This window comes from Gavia stellata, chromosome 1 (genome assembly GCF_030936135.1).
Source record: "Gavia stellata isolate bGavSte3 chromosome 1, bGavSte3.hap2, whole genome shotgun sequence".
Classification (NCBI taxonomy): domain Eukaryota; kingdom Metazoa; phylum Chordata; class Aves; order Gaviiformes; family Gaviidae; genus Gavia; species Gavia stellata.
Genome location: NC_082594.1, coordinates 47,016,272 through 47,039,779, shown reverse-complemented (window position 1 = coordinate 47,039,779; position 23,508 = coordinate 47,016,272). Strand labels below are relative to the sequence as shown.

At 43.1% G+C, this 23,508-nt stretch overlaps 1 protein-coding gene across 1 annotated transcript in view; it reads left to right on the top strand.

Moving 5' to 3' along the window:
* Positions 1-364: 364 nt before the first annotated feature.
* MYCBP2 (MYC binding protein 2) overlaps positions 365-23,508 on the top strand; it is a 213,019-nt gene continuing 189,875 nt past the window's right edge. The window contains exon 1 of the mRNA XM_059820870.1: positions 365-654. Within this exon, the coding sequence (XP_059676853.1) occupies positions 365-654 (290 nt within the window). The remainder of the gene's footprint in view (positions 655-23,508) is intronic.

The window sequence follows — 23,508 nt, the reverse complement described above, 5'->3', positions numbered from 1 at the left end:
CCCCGCCCCTGTAGCGGGAAGGGGGAAGCGAGCGGCCGCCCCCCCTCCCCCCGTCCCGGAGGCACACGGTCCTGCCCACAGCTCGGCGCGCCCGCCGGCGGGAGGGAGCGGCGGCCGGCGCTGCGCCCGGGGCAGAGGGCGAGCGGGCGGACAGCCGAGGCCCCGAGCCGCCGCTTGAGGGGAGGAGAGGGGTGCTCCCGCACCCCCGGCCCCGGCCCGGGTGGATGAGCAGCCTCCAGGGCGGCGGCGGCGGCTTGTGCGGCCTCGCCATGGCTGGGCCCCGGCCGTGAAGGCAGCGGGAGCCGCCTGTGTCCGCGTCGCGCCGGGAGGCAGCGCAGCCACCAGGGGGCGGGCGGGGAGGGGGATGAGCGCCGCAGCCGCCGCCGCCTCTGCGGGCGCCGCCGTCGCCGCCTGCACCGGGGCCGAGGGCGGCTTCTTCTTCTTTTCCAGCGGCCCTGGTCCGGCGGGGCCCATGGGGCCCGAAGAGGGCTCAGCCGGCGGGCTGGGAGCCCTGCCCGGCGCTTTGGCGCCGCCGTCGCTGGGCTGCCGGAGCCGCTACCAGCTGCTGCTCTCCGGGAAGGCCCTGGCCGACAGATACCGGAAGATTTACACGGCGGCGCTGAGCGACCGGGAGCTGGGCAGCCACCCGGGCAGGTAACGCGCGCCGAGCTCCCTCCCGGGCGAGACAGGCAGCCCCCGGCGGCCGGCGCCACCCCTCCCTTCGCCGGCTGGGAGCGGCCCTTCCCCCGGCGGCTCTCGCCGACCCCCGGCCCTGTGCGTGCATCTTCTTCCCGGCAGCGGCACGCCTCTCTTCCCCCGGCCGCCGCCCTCCTCCTCATCCTCCCTCCTCATCCTCCCTCCTCGCCCCCTTGTCGGGCGGCGCGGTTGCCCCCGCTGCCTCTGCCATGTGGCCGCCGCCGGGCCCCGAGGGACGGAGGGGGCGGTGATGTAACCCGGCGACTGCCCAGGTGCCACCCCCTCCCCGCCGCCCGGGCCCTGCCGCTAGCTTGGCCGGCGTTACCGTGCAGATGGCGCTGCCACCCCCCCTTGCCCGGGGCCCGGGGCGGGGGGGAGTTACCTGTGCCCGCCCCCCTCCCCAGCGCGGAGGCCGGGGGCTCCGGCACGCCCTTGTGGCGGAGGGTAGCGGTGTAAAGCCCCGCGCCGCCCGCCCTTCCCCGCCCGCGGGGATGGAGCGTTTCCTCACGGTGTCCATGTTGAGAGCTCGGGCAGACCTCGCTCCGGCCGGGGCCTGTCGTGCCGCTGAAACGGGCTGAACCCCGTGGTCTCTCCCGAGACACGCCGCTGCCTGGTGTGCGGGGCACCCGCGGATCCCGCTGGCGGGGTCGCCCGAGCAGGGACCTTGGTGCTTTGCCGTGTGTCGGAGCAGCCTTTAGCTGCCCTGCCTTATTTTCCCTCTCCTTTCCGTAATCTCTTCCTCTGCCGCCTTGTCGGCGGCCTCGTTGTTTCGAGCGAGGCTGCGTCCTAGGCAGCGCTTTCAGGGGGAGCCGGAGGGCTGGGAGGGGTGTGCCGCCCCCGCCCGGTTCCCGAGCGTCCCCCCACTCCCCGGCGGACAGTGCCCCTCGAGGCTTCCTTTCCCGCCGGCTCCCACGCTCCGTCCCCGGGCCGCAGCAGGGTGCCTGTTGCTGCTGCCGCGTGTGGCCCGGGGTGCCTCGCTGCCCTCCCCTCAACCTGGGCGCGCACGGGCCGTGTGACAGGCGGGGCGGGGGGCGCCGGACGGTGCCGGGTGGCGGCGGGGGGGAGGCTGCGGGCTGAGGCCTTGACGGGCCGTGGGGGAGGGAGGGGCGGCGGGCGTCGAGCGTGGCCGCGCCGGCCCGGCCCGGGTAGCCCCTCTTGCCGGCGGAGGTGAGGGCGGGGTGCCCGCCGGAGCCCCGGCCTGGCGGCTGCTCTGTGCGAGGGGGGCGAGGGGCGGGCTCCCCCGTGGTGCCCGGGCGCTCCCCATTGTTTCCCTCCGGAGGTCGCTGAGGATGCGGATGACAAGAAAGCGGCACCTTCCTGTGTTCTCAGCCTCTGCTGGCCTTAAGCTGTGATGTGGGTGGCCTGATCGTAAGGAGAGCTTAGAGTCGCCCTTGTTTTAAGTTTGCCAATGGTTGTAAAGCACTAGGTGGTTGGCTTCTTCGGTTTGGGTTTTTTTTCAGCCTGACTGGAACAGCAGGGCTTACTAGCCCCGCCTGCCCCCCCCCCCCCCCCCCCCCCCCCCCGCAAAAGGCTGTATCTTGAAGTGGTATTGACATAAGAAACTAAAAGAATAACATAACTTTCCCAGTTTGCTTATGGCAAATGCTGGAAATGTGGACTGTTAACATTGGCATTTGACATCTTCACAATTACTGAGTTCTTTTCAGAGTGTATGTCAGGGAAACTGTAGTTCTTTTTTTTCCTATATAGACCTGTGAGAGTTTTCTTACCCCATATATTCCTTAGTTCAGTGCTCATGGTTTTTCCTTTAAATCTTCTCTTCCCGCTTTTGAGCTTTGTATCATTTAATCCTGGGACTGCAAATGCTAAGCGTAAGGAAACTACTAAATGTAAGGAAATGAGCCGTGCGATTGCTCCATGGTGTTCAGATATTTGTCTGAATTTTACCTTAATGTGTCTGTATTTTTTAAAGCTGTAATTTTGAATTCGTTGTGTCCTCCATGTTTTTTGGTTTCAGGATAATTCAACTGGTATCTCTTATACTTACAATTGTAGAAAATACTAGCTTTAGGTGGGTGTAAATGCTAATGCTTCTTTTAATTGACATTCTTAAAATAATTTCTTTTAATTCTAAGATACCATAGAATGCATTCTTTTGGGTTCTGTTTCTTATTAGCAGATTCTTAGGAGAATGCCAGTTAAAAGAAACAGTGACATATGCAATTACTGCATGTCTTTACTCTTGAAAGCTAGATTTAGTCATGTATCTTGGCTACATTGTGTCATCAAATGTGCATGTGCAAATCAAAGAAGCCACTCTTCGTAAGGAGGAAACAGGTTATACTAAATGACAGATTAATTAATTAATTTAAATAACAGGTTGTTAAATGACAGCTAGTCAATACTGGTGAATACAGCCTATGTGTATTGTAGGACTCTTGAGAGGAGAAATATTAATAATCAGCTAGTTGCCCTCTATCTCTTTGTACTCACCCCCAACATCTCCTGTATCAGACTGATGGCAGCCAAGATACTGCTCATGGTCTCCATCATCTCTCCATTCTAGTGTCAGGTTTAAAGTTTGAGAACTTTAGCCACCTGGTAGTCTTAAACAGAAATGGTCAAAAATGCTTTTTTACAAAAACCGATAAAAATCCCAAACGTTTTCTAAAGAGATGCTTTAAAGTAATTTGTGACTGCATCTAGTTGCTACGGTAGGTAACAGTGCCAGATAAATTAATTGGAGGTTAAGATAATATAGTTTATAACGAGAGTCTTAACTTGATTTTTATATGTGTGGGAAACCTGAAGCCTCTTAATTTGTCAATAAGAGTGTTTGTGACTAGAAAAATATCTTGAAGTACCTTAAAAAAATGAAGCAAATTTGCTTATGAATGTTAATAAAATTCTTCCTGTGCTCCGAGAAGACTGACTAATTTGAGGAATGATAGTGCAACCTGCTTGCAATATGTTGACGTAGAATTTTTGCTTGAAGTCTGCAAAATTGCACTCTGCACTTCATGTGGGGTGACCAACGCCTGCCTTAGTGAGTACTTTTATTCTAAACCTGACTTCAATGTTCATGAAGAACTAGAAAGCAGTATGAAAGTGCTTGCATGTAAGGAAATTAAACATTGTGGAGATTATCTGAAAGTCACAAGTCAGATTAATTTCACATTTGCAAGGTGTTTGTGCTGGCTGTCATCTGAAAGTGATGAATATCACGTGTTGAGTAGGATGTGGTAATTGGCTTTGAAACAGAACTAGCAGTGCTTTGCATTTCCTCATGTGATACTGGCTGTGGTGCCATGAACGCTTTGGTCTCCAAAGGAGGCAGTTCGGTCACTATGCTTGTTCCCCCTGTCACGTTGACATAATTATTTATATAGTCTCTTGCAGTAACAGATTAGAGACTTGCTCTGGGTTAAAATTAACTTGGCAAAAATGGTTTGTTGTAATCCAGACTAATTCCCTGATCTGGCTCACCTTGTGATTGTGCTTGTGACGGCGTGAGGTGAAGGGTTGCACAAAGATCTATATACAGAGACGTGGGAGCAGAGAATCTGCTGCTTTTGTCACTAGTGCCAGCCTAATAATTTTATGAAAGGAAACAGAAAAATTTATCTCATCCTGCAATTTAACGTACAACCGTCTTTGCTCAGATAACAATGTTAAGAATCTGTTACACTACTACTAGCAGTGGGAAATTGACTTGTCAAGTCAGGATTGGTTTGGAAGATAGATCTACTCTGAGTGTGCCTAGTTTGTTGTTTCTGCTTTGTGGCTACTGTAATATGTGAAAATGACTAGTAATGGCATAATGGCTAGTGTAGCCATGAAAGTCTGTAAAACACTAGTAGGAAGTATGAGCCTCTTCAGAGGGCAAGTAAAAACTTCATGTTCTTGGAGTATTGTCTCATACGCTGGGTTCTGAGTGGATGAAACCGGAAGTCTGCTCTCTGTTACTGAAGTAATTTAACTTGTTAACTGCTTTCAGTCCTGAAGCTTTGCATTTGCAAAGTTAAGGTATTTCTGATTTTCATATTTTTGCTGTCTTCAAATACACTGTTTTTCTGTTATGTAAGTTAATCCTAACAAACATCCCTATCCAGCTGAATTGCTGCTGTTATTTCTTGTGCAACTTGGGGTTTTCCCTGAACTGTCAGTCCCTTTACGCTTCTTTTACCTATGCATGTGCTATCAGAAGTATCAGTTAGGCTCAGTATGTTCTTTGAGACTTTTTGTCAAATATGGGTAGATACACAAATTTGTAACGGCTTTAGTGTGGTCTGTTTTGTAATGAAAATGTTCACTACATAATTTTGACTAACTTGAGATTTCAATGTTACAATTACAATATACTCTAAAATGGCAGTAATTTCATACTCATGTCAAAGTGTTTTTCACCTGTTTTATAGCTTATCAAGTGATCTTTACTAAAAAGATCATCATATCTTTTTTTTTTGTCTGTAGGAGATCAACTCAGCAACTGTAAAAGTAACATCATACAGATCCAATAATAATTTCTGAATAGGTTCTTCTTTGGTTCCATTCGCACTTTAAATTACTTGTGAGGACTGCATCTGGATTTCTGTAGTAACATTAGGTATCAGAGATGCGACAGTATTGAATAATATTCAATATTGAAAATGTCTTATGCTCCTTACAAAAAGGAGACATCCTACTGAGCTTGTCAGGTGCTTAATTTGTTCACTGCATAAAGTTCAGTAGAAACATTCTATCAATTAATTTAAAAACATTAACCATTTGAAAAGACAACTGCTTTTTTGGGGGGTTACTTCTTTGTCCATTACTTCCTTGCTAAAGTTGCCTCTTTTAACTTGGATCCTTCAGAGGACGAAAGCTTCTATTTGTATTGTGGGGACAGAAACCCCAAACAAATCTGATGTTGTGAAGTGGCTTGACTGAGGTCAAGGAAAATTTCAGTGATGACTGGAATGTAAGATTTCTGCTCTTAACCAGAAATCAGATGGTTGATTTTCCAGCTATTGTGGCTGAGGAAGCCAACTTACTTTCATTTTACAGTGATTCTTTCTAGTGGATGGTAAAAGAAATTTTTGGAAGTAGGCCAGCTCATCCGCACTTAACAGTTGTACATTATACATCCTCTGGAGAAAATTGATCACTAGGTTAGTCTTCAGGCTTTTCGGAGTTGACCCAAAGTCTTCCCTTATGCCCCTTCTTACAGTCAGTAATGCCATGCTTATTTGGCCCTGGGATGTTTTAAGTATATATTTTTCAAAATTTATTGGAGAAATGCTACGGAAACACTTCACCTTTGCACTGTTAAGTTGTTAAAGAATTTGTAGAAACCATGTTTAGTAAATTTAGATATGTGAAATTTGTGTTAATTTGATTGTTGGTACACCAGAAAACCTTAATTTCTTCAGATCTAAAGCCTTTACATAGCTGTTTTTTGTTTGGGACTTGGTGCTTTTTAAAAATGAAATTATAATTGCAGAAAGTTTGGAAGCATTCATGTGATTGAAAAAATAAAGATTATATACGTAAAGACTAGTAAATGATAGCGGTGTTTATTCTGAAGTATTACTTGTTGCATATTACATTTTCCTGCTTATTCCTGTGACAAGGTTTGCTCTGTAGGTCCCTTCCAACTGAAATATTCTATTCTACTCTATTCCATTCTATTACTTGTTTTTCAATTCTTATGTTTTGTAAATGTCATTTTACAAAAAAAAAAGTTTAAGTCCTTATGTAAACTTAGACTTTATTTAATTGGAAAATTGATGTGCTGTTGAGTCTTACATTAAGCTAACCTGTGCTTTAGCAAAGCTGGTAAGAGTTGCTGTCTGCTGTAGGCTTTTTAGCTGCGGTATAGAAAAGTTTTAATACTGTATTGTGTTATTGGTTAATTGGGATTAACTAAAGACTAAACCAGTGTATTTTAAGTTACCTTCTTTACCTTATATTCTGATAAGGAAAACAGTTTTACATAGTAGTTCTTTTAAAAATACTGTAGTAGTCGCTTAGTCTGAAATGGTTTGTATTTGTGCTGTGTTAGCATAGAAAACATAATAATGTAAGCTGGAAAGAAGCTAGTAATAATATTGAGAGGTTTAAGATATTTGTTTTGTTTGTACATATATATATATCTCAAAAGAATATATCATAATTTATATAAATGATTTGAAAAATTACAAAACCTGGAATCCATGAGGAGAGTATTCAGGTTTTGCGGGTTGATAGAAATGCATTTCTTTTTCACAAAAATAAAGGCTGAAGCAGCCTTAGAAGTCTAGTGATGCTAAAAGACACCTTTGTCTTTTGTAGTCATGTGTCCTTCTGCTTCTTCATTTAGAAGGAAATTGTGTAGTTTGGAAAGGAAGTAGTGTGTGTGATAGAATCACATTGTGTGGTTTGGGGTTTTTTTTTTGCTATTATTCCGCCCCCGCCATTATTTGTTTTGGATTACAGAATAATACTATGTAGAGCCTTTCGTTTTTTTGGTTTAAAGTTTAATTATAGGCCAAACTGGAATTGAACAGAAGTTACAAAAAACTGTTAAACTAGTTTTTTAGCAATGAGAGTGTGCTTGTGTGAGAGTGTGTCAAGTGGCAGCAGCTATGGTATTTGTACTATTAAATTGTGACGTTCTGAATGTTCACCTGTGGAGAAGATTGACGTGTTCTCCACATAATCAGTTTGTTACTGGATCATTTGTATTGGCTACCTAACTACTTATCTGTAATATTTCAGTCATTGGTTAAGCCTTTTTAGTATTCATATGGTAATGTCTCAGGAAGTGTCTTTTTAGTAAGGTAAATAATAATGACAGCAGATTATTGCCTCTTTTTCAATTCCCGTTACCCACTCTTGGGTTTTGGCATTCTTGTAGATGCTTTTCAAGCATAGGTAAGGCCTTATGTCATTTTCCTTTATTGCTAGTTTAATCCTTGATGTTTGGTGATCTCTTGATACTGCTTCCACTTTTGAGGATCTTGGCTGCTCAGACGTGTTCCAAAATACTGTATTTAATGTGTTTTAAACTTTTAAAATAATTTATCCTTTCTGAATGTCAGGTTGGGGATTACTGATGAGAATATTTGTGGGAATATGATTGTAGGTGTAGGTATCTATACAATGGCAAAGTTCTCAACAGTAGCAACACATCTGGCTCAAGTATTAGTGTTACACTTTTAGTAATTAAATCCATATGAGGTCATTGCATGAATATTATAGGGTTTTTTTCCTGTGGATAATGAAGTCTCTTCCACTTTAGACCAGCAAACATTGCCTGAATATTCTGCTGAAGTTCACAAGAATTTGGAATTTTCATGTGCAAACATAAGTAAATACAACTCCGAAGTGGGACGGGAGAGGAATCAGCGTATTAGACTTGCAGTTATTGTGGTTTATTCTGCTTAATATTTTAACCATTGTCTGATTTTTGTGTTTTCCCTGATTTATTTCAGAATGGCTACAGCTGGCATTTCGAGGAATAATCGGAGAGTTATTTTTGCTTAACTGAAATTGGACTTCGCTTCCATTTTTTTAAAGGCGTATGAGTTCTGTTGGCAATTTTCTTATAAAGTTTGATTTCCTGTTCTTAGTAATCTTCAGACTTTCTAATCTGTGTGTCCCTGGGATTCTTACACCTACTGATTTGAAACCATCTGTGTATATGTTCTATTTTTTTTCCTTTTATGTTGTTGGTTTGTGGTGGGTTTTTTGGGTGTTCTTTTTTTGTTTTTAAACTGAGAGGAAATGCCAGTTGAAGTTTCAGTTTCAATTATGCACTCTGCTCTGGCATCGGAACAGGCTGCCCAGGGAGGTGGTGGAGTCACCATCACTGGAGCTGTTCAAAAAACATGTAGACGTGGCACTTTGGGGCATAGTTTAGTGGGCGTGGTGGTGTTGGGTTGATGGTTGGACTTGATGATCTTACAGGTCTTTTCCAACCTTAATAATTCTGTGAAATACAAGCAGTTAAAGTTAGGCTGGAGCAATTTAAGAAGTTACCATTCCTCACTGCTACTGTGTTAAATGTAGTAAATGTTCTTCCTGCATACTTAAACTTGATGTTGAGTTTGTGTTTCTGCTCTGTTAACAATCAGTTGTGAGGGGTTGGTTTTGGTTTTCCTCCCATATTATGATCTTCCTCCTGGCCAAAATATTTTGAAGATGTTTCTTCAGTAAATTCTTCTCCTGACATATGACTACGTATGTTTCACCAAACCCATAATTTAAAGGCTATTTATGTCTTTATAGAAAGCACATACGACACATCAGTAATACAGTCTTTGTTACTGAAGTACTTCATGCAAACTGTTTTCCATATCCTTAGTTTACTTTGGAAACTTGATCCCTTGCAGCATCTCTTAAATACATGGTTGCATTTTTGTCTTTTTCTTACCTTGCTTGCTGTAAACACTGCTTCACACTGAGGTGCTGGTTGGAATAGTAGTCTTATAATTAAATAAAGTTTTTATATTGTAGATATACTCTTTTGTAGCTAGTCTTTCCCAGGGGTCTTTCACAGCCAATTCCTGCCATTGTGCCCCTCCAAAGGATGAATACTACGAATTGGCACAGGAGAACGGGCTCCTTGTGCCGTAAGTGGCTACATTAAGGCATATGGTGTCTGTACATTTAGATTTAATATGTATCATATGTTATGAAGCACATTAATATGCTTAATATACTTTTTTCTTAGTAGCAAGTATTTCATAGTTAAATAGCATGTTACAGCTCACCACCTCCGTTCAGACTGATGAATGTGTTGATGGACTTAATTAGTTTTTATTGTTATAACTGAATGATACTTCTTTCTTTGCATCTAGTATATGACTGGGAAAACTGAGGGTTTTTTTTTTCATTTTTAATTTAATAAATCTAAATCTATCACAGTTGTACAACTTAGAAAAGAAACAAAAATTCAGCTTCCTTGTCCCCACATAAAACTGGAGCCCTGTGGTTAGATTAGTGCCATTCCTTATTTTCATTTTCTTCACTCAGCTTTCCTTGACTTCTGTTCCCAAGCATAATCGTCTAAGTTAATGGTTTTTCAACTGAGGTTTGTGAAAATACTTTAAAGATTCTATGAAAGGGTGTTGTGGTTTAACCCCAGTAAGCAGCTAAGGCCTCCACAGCTGCTTGGTCACTCCCTTCCGCAGTGGGATAGGGGAGACAGTTGGAGGGATAAAAGTGCGAAAACTCATTGGTTGAGATAAAGACAGTTTAATAGGTAAAGCAAAAGCTGTGCGCGCAAGCAAAGCAAAATAAGAAATTCATTCACTGCTTCCCATCGGCAGGCAGATGTTTAGCCATCTCCAGGAAAGCAGGGCTCCATCATGCATAATGGTTACTTGGGAAGACAAACCCCATAACTCTGAATGTCCTCCCTTCCTCCTTCTTCCCCCCAGCTTTTATTGGTGAGCACGATGTCATATGGTATGGGATATCCCTTTGGTCAGTTGGGGTCAGCTGTCCCAGCTGTGTCCCCTCCCAAGTTTCTGTGCACCCCCAGCCTACTCGCTGGTGGGGCAGCGTGAGAAGCAGAAAAGGCCTTGATGCTGTTTAAGTACTGTTCAGCAATAGCTAAAACATCCCTGTGTTATCAACACTGTTTCCATCACAAATCCAAAACATACAAGCTACTCTGAAGAAAGTTAACACTATCCCAGCCAAAGCCAATACAAAGACAAAGTAAGATAAGGTCAAAAAGTATAAGCCTGTAGTTCATAGTTTAAATTCATTAGAATGATCCAAACAGCTACTGAAAAATTTTGTAAGCTTGCAAATGAAAATAATTGGAAGCCTCTTCTCTAACTTGTGCTGCAGTATTTAGTATAGTATTAAGTTTATTTTGATCATGATCTCTGTCAGTCTGGAAAAAATGTCTAGCTAAGAGTTTTAACCTTAACAGGGTCAAACCCTGAACTCTTCATTTCACTTCTCAAGTGTTCTCCTTGTTGCAGTTAATAACATCACTCATCTTTTCTAGTTGAGCCTTTAAGCCAACGGCTGTCTTTATGCCGATCTGCAGCCAGTCATTTACATTACATTGAGATGAGCTTGTTCTTAAATAAATACCTTATTCTCCTGTTTTTATTATTTCAGCCTCTTCTCTCTTATTTTGATTGTTTCACCATGAGTTATGTGTGTTGTTACTTATGACTCACCTCTTATCTGTTTTTGCCTTTCCTTTCTCTCCCACTAGCCCATGCATTATTCTTTCTAACAGATGTACTCATATGTCTTCATTATGCTTGTATGTTTTCAGAGTAGTCATGTCTCTATTCCATTTCTCTTCAAACCAATCAATTCACTTTATTTCTAGAATATACTGTTTACAGGATAGACCAGTGACAACTGTAAACGGCTGTGTTTTCAGTTGTTTGCACTAGGTGGTTGTGTCTTCCGCTATTCAGCGAAGACAATTAGAACTTGTTTGGTTTACTTGCGATAGTAATCACTCTAAGGATGTTACACTGTGATTAACCACTGGTAATGTGCTTTTTCTTAATAAGTACGGATCTTCCTAAACTTCATGGAGCATCTTCCCTAAATTAAAATTCTGCTGGTATGATTCTGTGTAAGATAACTTTGTATGCTCTTTAGTTTTGATGGTAGCTTTTACATAGGAAAGTGGCCAAAGGTGTGGATGTTGTCATTTTTGCTGTGGTTGAATGACTTTTTTTATTTTAAAAAAGTAAATAAATGCAGAGTACTAAAAACGTCTGTTAAGAGATATAGAAATACTTTCCTTTATACTGAAAAACTTGATAGAATATTTTCTTTGCATGTGTTCTTACAGATCTAATTTCCTAGATAACATTGCAGTGAATAAAGAAAAATCAGATAAGAAACTACAACTGTCAGTGGCTCTATTGAGAGACCATTCTCTTTGTGTGGAGAACACTTCGTAGGGGTGCTTTCTTGTGTGTTCTCTTTGCTTATATGAGAGATCTATGCTGTTTCAGAAGCCTTTTCAGTTATAAAAGGGATCCAGATACTGTTTTGTACTTTCGCATTTCTGTCATGGTTAAATGAAAATCAGATCCATTTTACTTCTGTAGTTTGGTTTTAATTTCATTTATAGAACCTGCAGTATTTACATTTCAGACTGTATTGGAGAGGCCTTAGATAGAAAGGCTATTCCAGCAGCTGGAGTAATCCCTTTCTTTCTTAAGCCTCCAAAATGTGTGGGGTTTTTTTGTTTGCTTGTTTTGTTGTTTTTTATTTTAAAGCTAGTTATTTAAAAAGTTAATGTGATAGTAAAGGTTAAACAGATTGATGTCATAGGCTTGAAAAATAGCTCTGAGTTACGAAACTGAAGTCATGATTAAAAAGATGTGCAATTTCAGCTCACAAACAATAGCACATTAGAGTCCCAACTGAGGAAGCAAGTAGTAAGATAGCCTTTTTCTTCAGTGTGCAGGGAGGAGTTCCGGACCATAGTAATGTGGCTGTTAGTCTTACCCATATTCCAGATGTTCGATGTCTTAACTATATGTAGCTCTGTATTCCTTCCCAGGCAGTGTTCTCTCAAATCCATCAGTTTTGAGTTTTCTTAAGCTTTTCTATTCAGATGCCTTAGAAGCCCAATATAGCCTGTCCTACTGGTCTGCCTCTGTTTTCTTCTAAGCCTGTCTTAGCTGGATTGCAGTTGATACTCCTTACCCTGATTTACGGATTTAGGTGACAAGATTTTGATAATTTTTCCATTTGTAGATATACTGCTTAAGTCCTGACTTTCCTTTGATATTGGCATGGATGAAAATTCACATCAGAATACTTGATTAATAATTCAAAGAAGATAGTGCAGAAGCTGGTAACGGTTTGGAGGGTATACACATGGCTGTTAGAATGAGAATTGAGCTATTGCCCACTTTACTAAAAACTGGAGTTCCTCAAGCATTAGATCTTAGTCTTACCAAATGAAGATGATACCAGTAACTTTAAATAGTTGAAGTCATCTGAGGATAATACCATTGTTGTTGACAATCAAAAAAATACCAAGTTTTTATTGGAGAAAAAAATTGATTGTGCTCTCCAGTGTTGTTTTGAGATCTGCCTATCAGGCTGAGCGGTTTTCATCTCCAATGATTCTCACTGCTGAATTCCTTAAAAAAAAATCTGTAGCCCTTGATGAAAAGTAATAGTACTCCCAGTAGTTTTCAGTAACAGTAGCTAATCTACAGAGACCTTCAGGGCAGGGGGAGCACTGGATGTTCTTTACCTCAACTTGAGTAACGCTTTTGACACTGTCTCCCATAGCATCCCCAGGCTGACAAAGGCCAGGTTAGGTAAGTGGACAGTGAAGTAGATAGAGAACTGGCTGAATGACTGGGCCTGGGGGTTTGTGATCAGTGACACAAAGTCACTGGGGAAAAGTCATCAGTAGTGTACCTCAGGAGCTGATACTGGGGCCAGTACTGTTTAGCATCCACATTAATGACCTGGATGCTGGGACAGAGTGTGCCCCCAGCAAGTTCACAGATGGTACAAAACTGGGAGGGGTTGCTCATACATCACATGGTTGTGTTTCCGTTCAGAGGGATCCAGACAGGCTGGAGAACTGGGCTGAAAGGAATCTCATGAAGTGCAACAAGGGGAAATGCAGAATCCTGCATCAGGGGAGGAGTAACCCCAGGGGCTAACCAGCTGGAAGGCAGGTCTGCAGAGAAGTAGCGTGGTGTACTGGTGGACAACAAGCTGGCCATGAGCCAGTAATGCACCGCCATGGCAAAGAAGGCAGGCAGCCTCCTGGGCTGGGTTAGGAAGAGCAATACCAGAAGGTTCAAGGAGGTGCTCTCTGCTCAGCACTGGTGAGGCTGCATTTGGAGTGTCCAGTTGTGGGCTTCCCAGTACAAAAGACAGACATACTGGAGAGAGTCCAGTGCAGGGCCACAAAGGTGATTAAGGGTCTGGAGCATTTCTCCTGTAAGAAAAGGTTGAGAGAGCTGGGACTGTTCAGCCTGCAGAATTGAAGGCTCGGGGGGGATCTTATTCATTCCCTCCCTACATTGATAAGAGGGAGCCAGACTCTTCTCAGTAGTGCCCACTGACAGGACAAGACAAGATGTAATTGGGCGCAAATGAAAAATCATGAAAATCCATCTGAACACAGGAAAGCACTTCTTCCCTGTGGGAGTGGTAAAGCACTGGCACAAGTTGTCCAGAGAGGTTGTGATGTCTTCATCCTTGGAGATATTCAAAACCCAGCTGCACATGGTACTGGGCAGCCTGCTGTAGCTGACTCTGCTTGAGCAGGAGGTTTCATAGAATCAGTCACAGAATCACAGAGTGGTTGATGTTGGAAGGGACCTCTGGAGGTCATCTGGTCCACGCCCCCTCCTCAAGCAGGGCCACCTGGAGCTGGTTGCCCATGTCCAGATGGCTTTTGAATATTGCCAAGGATGGAGACTCCACAACCTTCCTGGGCAACCTGTGCCAATGGTCAGTCACTCTCACAGTAAAAAAAAGTAGTATCTCAAGAGGTCCCTTCTAATCAGAATGATTCTGTGATTCTACAGTTCTTAGGAAAATAGACCACAAAGAGAAAAGATCTATATGAGGTTGTCTTCTGACAGGAGATGTCACAGGGAACAAATGCAGAGAGTGCTGAACAATCAGTTCTTGCAGCAGAGCTGTGTTGTAAGATGTGGTCCTCATCTTGCTGGAAACATACATTGGACCTCCATGGCATAGCTCTACAGCAGTAAAGTGAATATGAGGGGAACTGAAAAGGTAGCAACACTTGCAGTTTTAAATAAATTAAAGCTACGTATTTGTCCTAACATTCCTGTAGGAAGAGGTGCATGGTAACAAGATCCAAATGTAGGTCATTTATTACTTAGATTATTTTTAAGCTGGTTTAAAGATTCAGTGTGTATTGCTGGGATAGTGGGTAGGTGCCTAGTGGCAGTTAGTCCTCAGTTTGGGGATATTACTCCAGAATTCCTAGCTTTTCTCTTCTGTAACCTGTCTTCCACCTTTTATTGGCTTTGTTTTGTTTTTTTGTTTTGGTAGCAGATGCCATATTCAAACTTCTAATGTATCACAACAGGCAAAAATACAGTTTGCAAGCCAACTGCAATGCTGCTGAGCTACTTGGGCTGTGATTTTGGCAGAACCAATAACTGCTACTTTTCCTACCCTGCCTGCAACTGTGCAAAGAGAAAGAAAGGGTGCATCACCTGCTTCACGGAGATCTCTTTTCATTAAGTCCTTCATGGAGAACATGTTCCCTTGTCAGAGCTATTCTAAAACCTGGGGGTACTAACCAGTGGCTACAGATTTTTTTGTTTGCAAAAGGCATTTTTTTTTCTGAAGAGTTCTGTAGAGTTTGTTTCCAAGTTATAGTGAAACGGTTTAGATGAGCGTATTTATTTCTTCAGAAATGTATGTTCTTGGCTTTTTTTCTATTTGTGATTTGTAAGGTAAAATTTTGGGTCAGTTTGTGATGGAAGTGTATATAATAATATATACTTCAAGTGTGCATGTATGTTTCCTAAAGCTTGCTAATACTTAGTTTTGCATTACACTGAGAGAGTTTATGTGTGTAATACATATTTGTGTGCCAGGTTTCAGTTCATATATGTGTATTTTGTTCTCTGTCAACTGTGTTATGGCAAGTCCTTTTGGAAACTTGATTGGTGTTACTGTAGGTGATATGAAAAATGAAGCTTTAAAAAGCTTTTGGAACATTGTTTGTAAGCAGACCTTTTGATTATCAAGACAAGAACAGATTGGGTCGTATTTACTTCTTTATTCTTGCAGTCTACTGACACTGTCCCCATGGTTGAAAGCATGTTGGACACTTCAGTGGTACAGGGAATTACTAGCTGTGGCTACCTAGTCATCAAAGGGAGATATCTGCAAAGGCAAAAAGTAAAGCAAGGAAAGCCTTAGGAAAGTTCAGTTACAGGGTGCTTCAGGGCAGCCTTTAAATATGGTGAAAAATTTGCTGGCACCAGTTGGCCTGAATCAATTTCACACTGATTAGTAGATTTGTGTTGGAGGGAGTTAGATGGAGTAACCCACAAGTGAGCTAAGGACAGAATTAGGAGTTTAGTATAGATTGGACCTAGTACTTGAGCCATTTTCTGAGCATCTCTCATTTAACAGTTACAGGTGTAATCTTAAAGCACCTACCCTTAAGTGACACATTCTGTATGCCAACTTTGTGGAAGGCATATAACATTTTGATTACGTGAGTTGTTTACTTTGAGTTGCTTTATAGGGCATGTTGTAAAGCAGTTTCTCACTGTAGATACTTAGGATTCTTAGCAGCTAAAATAACAGTAGTGCAGAGATCACATTAGGTACGAGAAATCAAAGGGGATTTTCACTGGCAGGGCATTTAATGCATAGCTAAATATGGGAGGTTTTGTACATGGAAGTTCTTAGATAGTTGTTTTCAAGGGGGGAAAAAAAAAGTATTCCTCCAGTTTGTGGAAGTAAGGCTGCTGAAGATTGTAGCTTTTGTAAATGCAGAGAGGTACCAAAATAGGGTGCCAGGCGTGCAAGACACGCAGCAACTTTGATATATGATTTGCAACAATATTCAGTGTTAGCGCTTTATCACTGGTACCTCTTCGTCTCTGTGCCAACATCCAGACTCCACGTATTTTTCTGGCTATTTAGTTCTCTGGTCATAAAACTTCTTCTCCATCTATTGACTAGGCCATTAAAGCTCTGCCAATTCCTTTGTTTTGTTTCTTCTCATTGTCGGCTCCCTCATGTGAGCCCATTACTTGTTTGTCCCAAACTTCTGTTGAACTTTCTCTTTCCTTTGTTTTTCTTTTGGCTTTATATTTCCCAGATGCTTTTCAGTTGTTAACAGCAAGTCTGGATGCCCTGTAAATAAGATTAAAAAGCAACTTATTTCTTGGAATAAGGGAGGAAATATGGTCCCACAATTTTGAGATCTCTTCAGATCTTCTGATGAGTCTTGATAACGCTTTTTTCTTTAGTATTCCTTTTTGTATATTTTGAAGCCCTTGTAGTTGAACTTCTGTAGCAATGAGACAGCGAATAGTAAGTTTTCTGCTGCACTCGGATTTATCAGCTGTGCTTCTCCATTATTGTATCTGATATTAAGATGCCTTGAAGCTAGATTACAAATTAACAGCTGTTTTGGAGCACTTTGGAGGATGGAATAAATGGCATGGGAGATAGGGAAGCCCAGCAGAGGCTGTGATTGTTTTAATGTATCTCCATAATGGCTCTGCCCTTCGTCTGTGTGATCACGTGTCAGATAGATTACCTGCTTACAGAAGATAAGGAAAAAACTCGAAATGCACATTGTTGTAGTTCATCAGAAGAGTACCTCCTGGTTTTCTGCATGGCTGAAAAATCTGATTCAGATCCAATAGAAAAATATCTCTGCCTTATAATAAGTTAAAACAATTGCGCACAGTGATGAAGGCAAGAACAGAGAAAGAACAGGCTAGAAAGTATTGAGGTATTTCCACAAGTATGGTGAAATTCCCCCTTAGAGTGGTTGGAAAAACCAGCCGAGGCAATTTCAGAAATATTAGGAAATTCATAGAAGATATATAAGGTTCTAGAAGACTAGTATAAAGCAAATTGGTAGACAGTGCCTGCCTAAAAAATGGATAAAGAAGGGCTCAAGATACTCTGGCACAGTTTGTTGACTACATTTCTAAAATGTACATTTGCCTCAGTCTTTGATAGTAAGACCAGTTGTTCTCTGGGTACCCAGCCCCCTGGGCTGGAAGATAGGGACGGGGCACAGAATGAAGCTCCCACATTTCCACCAAGGGGAAATGGTTAGTGACCTGCTACACCACTTAGACACCCGCAAGTCTATGGGGCCGGATGGGATCCATCCAAGGATACTGAGGGAGCTGGCGGACATGTTCACCAAGCCACTTTGAATCATTTATCAGAAATCCTGGCTAATTGGGGAGGCCCCAGTTAACTGCAGGTTAGCGAAAGTGAAGCCCATCTTCAAGAAAGGCCAGAAGGAGGATCTGGGGAACTACAGGCCTGTCAGCCTGACCTCAGTGCTGGAGAAAATTATGGAGCAGATCACCTTGAGTGCCATCAGGGGGCATGTACAGGACAACCATGCAATCAGGCCCAGTCAGCATGGGTTTATGTAAGGCAGGTCCTGCTTGACTAACCTGATTTCCTACTATGACAAAGTGACCTGCTTAATGGACGAGGGAAAGCCTGTGGATATGGTCTACCTGGACTTTACTAAAGCCTTTGACACCATTTCCCACAGCATTCTCCTGGAGAAACTGCTCATGGCTTGGATGGGTGCACTCTTCGCTGGGTAAAAAACTGGCTGGGTGGCTGGGCCCAAAGGGTTGTGGTGAATGGAGTTAAATCCAGTTGGTGGCTGGTCACAAGTGGTGTTCCCCAGGGCTCGGTACTGGGGCCAATCTTGTTTAATATCTTTATCAATGATCTGGATGAGGGGGTTGAGTGCACCCCCAGTAAGTTTGCAGGCAACACCAAGTTGGGTAGGTGTGTTGATCTGCTTGAGGGATCTGGACAGGCTGGATCGATGGGCCGAGGCCAGTTGTATGAGGTTCAACGAGGCCAAGTGCTGGGTCCTGCACTTTGGTCACAACAACCCCATGCAATGCTACAGGCTTGGGGATGAGTGGCTGGAAAGTTCCCCTGCAGAAAAGGACCTGGGGGTGTTGATTGACAGCCAGCTGAATATGAGTCAGCAGTGTGCCCAGGTGGCCAAGAAGGCCAACAGCATCCTGGCTTGTATCAGAAATGGTGTGGCCAGCAGGAGTAGGGAGGGGATCGTGCCCCTGTACTCGCTGCTGGTGAGGCCGCACCTCAAATCCTGTGTTCAGTTTTGGGCCCCTCACTACAAGAAGGACATTGAGGTGCTGGAGCGTGTCCAGAGAAGGGCTGGTGAGGGTTCTGGAGCACAAGCCTTATGAGGAGCAGCTGAGAGAGCTGGGGTTGTTCAGCCTGGAGAAGAGGAGGCTGAGGGGAGACCTTACTGCTCTCTACAACTACCTGAAAGGGTGTTGTAAAGAGGTGGGTGCTGGTCTCTTCTCCCAAGTGAGAAGTGATAGGATGAGAGGAAATGGCCTCAGGTTGCGCCAGGGGAGGTTTAGGTTGGATATCAGAAAAAAACTGCTTCACTAAAAGGGTTGTCAGGCATTGGAACAGGCTGCCCAGGGAGGTGCTTGGGTCACCATCCCTGGAGGTATTTAAAAGATGTGTAGATATGGCGCTTAGGGACATGGTTTAGTGGTGGACTTGGCAGTGTTAGGTTAACGGTTCGACTTGATGATCTTAAAGGTCTTTTCGAATTTAAACAATTCTATGAAAAGTACTGGGAAAATTGTATTACATAAATGAAGGTGATAAATTTAGACACAAAATGGATTTATGAGGAGCCCTGTCTGGGAAATTTAATACTTAGCCACTATTAGCAATTGTCTAAAACTCATTTTTCAAAACTTGTGGAAAATAATTAAGATTTCACCAAAAGAAATCTTAATTTTAAATGCTAAGCTTGTTCTAAAATCAGATGATGATTGACTTTGGACCCAGTGGCACATAGTCTGTACTTCAGCTCACAGCTTGCTCTGAACTGAACCAAACCATAGAATATCTTGTTATAGTAGATCAGCTAGGAGTTATACCAGAGCTCTACTTCTAGCCTTGGGGCTGCACCAAGAAGCATGGGCTGATCTTCAAGCAGATGCGAGTGAAAAAAACTGATGTTGCCTGTGTTGTCTCATTGGCTGGACTGTAGCCTTCCTCAAGTGGAATTTTTGGGTGTGTTACCTTCCACCTGTCAATTTGGCTACCCCTGTTCTAGACTGAACTACTGTAAGGTGGATTTAAAACTACACAGAAGACCACCCTGGAGAGGTGCTGAAGAATGACTAGCTGTCAAGGGGGAAGCATGGGAGAAGAGGTAGTAGCTCCTGTTCTGCATCTGGATCTGTCCTAGGTCCTGAACTGTTCAGTCTCATCATTGACAATTTCAGTGTTGGCATTGAGATTGTAGACAAAAAAATTCATAGAGGATGCAAAGCTGGGAAAGATTACAGGTGTACTGAAGATAATAACCTCAACAAATGCTTAGTACCAAGAAAAAAAATCAGTAAGCAGAAATGTAAAAATGACAGTGAATAAAACGTAAGGTAGAAGTTCCTCATGACAGGTTCTACACACCGCATAGAATTATAAAGTGAATGTAATTCAGCGGTGTCATGCTGTTGGAGTGTTTCTGGGTTTTTTTGTTTGTTTCCAAAATGCATAAGAGAGATTCTTTTGTGTAGGAAACCTGAAGTAATTCTTGACCTTTTCTTTGCACGTCAGGATTGTGGGGCTTATTTTGTATCTTTATCTCCTTTTTTTTTTGTTTTCTCAACAAGAAGGACTACGTACGAGTATGAGAGAATAGTGAAATTAGGTGTCGGCGATGTAACTGATTTGTTGGTTAGGCTGAAGGAACTGAGACTCCTTAATTGACAGAAGACTTTTATTTCTCCTCGGACTTGAAAAAAAATTCAAGCTAGCCATGGAAAAAGAGGACAATAAACTGTTTTTTCGACAATAAAGATGTAAAAAAAAAAAAAAAAAGGTGTTTAATTACCATAAGGGAGATTGAGAAAAGACCTCACAAAGGGCTTTCTAGTAAGATTACTTAGGATGTGGTGGAAGTGTCATCATTGGCAGTGTTTAATATCTCCACAGGTGATGTCAGGACTGAAGTGGAATTTGACTATTCCTATGCTGGACCAGGGAATGGGAAGACTGACCTTTTGGGGTCCTTTCTAGACACTGATTTTAATGATAAGGAGTACCTTCCACTTCTCAAATTATATTTCAGATTGCCTGGGGACATGCACAAGTTTTCTGTACCACTGAAGTGTGGAAAAGTCTTGTTAAAGATTCTATGCACAGTGTCCATGTTGATCCATCTGCACAGAGAAACTCTTGATTGTTGCATGGAAGCATGTTCTTTGTCATGCACTTGTTAGTATACCCTTGGGCATCGGTTATATCCCAAGGAAATGTGGATTGATTCAAGTGACTGGCTTGTCTTAATACAGGGGTATATTTTAAGTGTGTTAAAGTGTTTTTTATCTCTTCTTCTCTTTGCATAGTATTGTAGGTTTGATTATGCTGACTAATTCCCATAGAATTCTGCTCTTATGCCTGGATTTGCTGTATGTTTGTTCATCCAGATGGTGAACAGATGAAAAGCTCAATGTGTGTCTGCTTGGAAGCGTAATCAGAAGCATGGCATGGCACCAGGAAAAATGCTAAACTTGGAATGAGAAAAAAATATACTCTTTCCACAGTGTACAAGCACATTTATTGTGCAGTCAAATTTTACTTTAGTGTGTAAACAGTGAGTATCACAGAATATTTGAGATTAGAAGGGACCTCTGGAGACTGTCTAGCCCAACCTTCCTGCTCAAAGTAGGATCAACCAGAGCAGGTTGTTCTGGACACTGTCCAGTTGGATTTTTAGTATCTTCAGGGATGGAGAATCTATAGCCTCTCAGGGCAACCTGTTCCAGTGTTTGACCACTCTTACAGTTCTTATGTTTAAATGGAACTTCCTTTATTTCACTTTTTTCCCATTGTCTCTTGGCCTGTCACTGGATGTTGCTCAGAAGAGTCTGGCTCCATCGTCTTTATTCTCTACCATCAGGTATATATCCACATTGAGAAAATTCCACGCCCACCCTGCTAAGTTTTCTCTTTTCCCAGCTAAACTATCTCTACTTGGTTGGTTTCTCCTCAGATGACAGATGCTCTGATCCCTTAAGCATCTCTGTGACCCTCAGGACTCCCTCCAGTAAATGAGTCTCTCTTGTACTGGGGAGCCCAAAACAGGTCACAGTACTCCAGATGTGGTGTTGCCAGTGCTGTGCAGAGTGTAACTCAACTCAACCTGCTGGCAACACTTTTCCTAACCCAGCCCAGGAAGCTGTGTGCCTTCCTTGCTTCAGAGGCAGTGTACTGGCTCATGTTCAATATGTCTGCCATGAGGACCCATAGGTCTTTTTTTGTAAAGCTGCTTTCCAGTCAGTTGGCTGACGGTGTGTACAGGTGCTTGGAGTTGTTCCTCCCCAGTTGCAGGACTTTGCATTTCCCTTTGTTAAACTTGATGACATTACTGGTCTGTTGAGGTCTGTCTGAATGGCAGCACAACCCTCTGGTTTATCAACCACTCCTCCAAGTTTTATACTGTCTGCAAACTGGCTTTAAGGTGCACTCTGTCCCATCATTCACAACCTTTTGACCCTAGCAATTTGGCCTGTTTTCAATCCACGTTTATCTAGCTTGTACTTCATCAGTTTGTGTATGGGGATGTTGTGACTGACAGCGTCAAAAGCCTTACTAAAGTTGAAATAAACAAAATCCACTGCTTTCCAGTTACGCACTAAGCCAGCCTTTCATTGCAGAAGGCCACCAGGTTGGTCAAGTATGATTTCCTCTTCATAAATCCAAGTAGACTATTCACTGTCACCATCTTGTCCTTTGTATGGTTGGATCCCCCTATCTTCCCTCTTGCCCTTCTTGAAGATAGGAGTGACATTTGTTTTCTTCCAGTTTTCAGGAACCTATGTGAATCACTGTGACCTTTCAAAGACTGAGAGTGTCCTTGCAGTATCATCTGCCATCTCCCTCAGCACTTGTGGGTGCGTTCTGTCAGGTCCCGTTGACTTATTTAAGTGTTCCCTCAGTGAAGGAGGTTCAGGTTAGGGTAATACATCATTACGCAGGCTTTCTCTCTGGTCTCAGGGATGTGGCATTGCTGAAGGCTAGTTTTACCAGTAAATATGTAGGTGACCAGCATCCCTTGTGACCAGGCTCTTATTCAGTATTGAGCTCACATTTTTCCCTAGTCTTCATTTTGCTAATGATACACCTATAGAAGCCAACCTTGTCCTTCATGTCCCTTGCCAGATTGAACTCCAGGTGGGCTTTGGCTTTTATAGCCCCGTCTCTGAACACTCAGACAGTGTCTCTGTATTTCTCCTGGGTGATGTGACCCTGCTTCCACCTCTTGTATGCTTCCTTTTTATCCTTGAGCTTTGTCAGAAGCTCCTTGTTCATCAATGCAGGCCTCCCGTCTCCTTTGTTTGACTTCCTGCATGTGTGAACAGACCATTCTTGAGCTTGGAAGTGATACTTGAAAATCAGCCAGCTCTTCTGCACCCCTTTATCTCCAGGGGACTGAATCCCTTGAGACTCTTCAAAGCAGATCACTGAACAGACCAAAGTCTCTTCTTTTGAAGTCTAGGGTGTGATCCTGCTTTTCCCTTGCTCCCTTCTTTTAGGTTCCTGAACTTCACCTGCATTCTCATTGCATCCATGACTGCCCCAGCCTTCACGCACCCAACCAGTTGTTCTTCCTTGTTTAAGTGTCAAGTCCAGCAAAATGCCTTCCTTCATTGACTCTTTGATCACCTGTGTCATGAAATGATCATCCATGTGCTCCAGAAACCTCCTGCATTGCTTGTGCCTTGCTGTGTTCCTTTCCAGCAGATAATCAGGATAGTTAACATCCCACATAAGGACCAGGGACTGTGAATGCGAGGTTCCTTGCAGGCGTCATCGACTTCTTCCTGATCAGACTGTGTGTAGCAGACACCCAAAACAATATTGGTCATATTGGTCTGCTCTCTAATCCTAACTCTTGAGCTCTCAATTGGCTCATCATCAAGTGTTTCATAGACTGAATCACAAAAAGGACTAGGACAATCCAGTTGGTGTTCTGCAACAACTATGATAAACATTCTCATGAAGTTTGGATGAGGGAAGGTAAAGGAAAACCATCAAACTAAATGGTAGAAGGTGAAAATTACTGTGTTTGCTACTTTCTTTGAA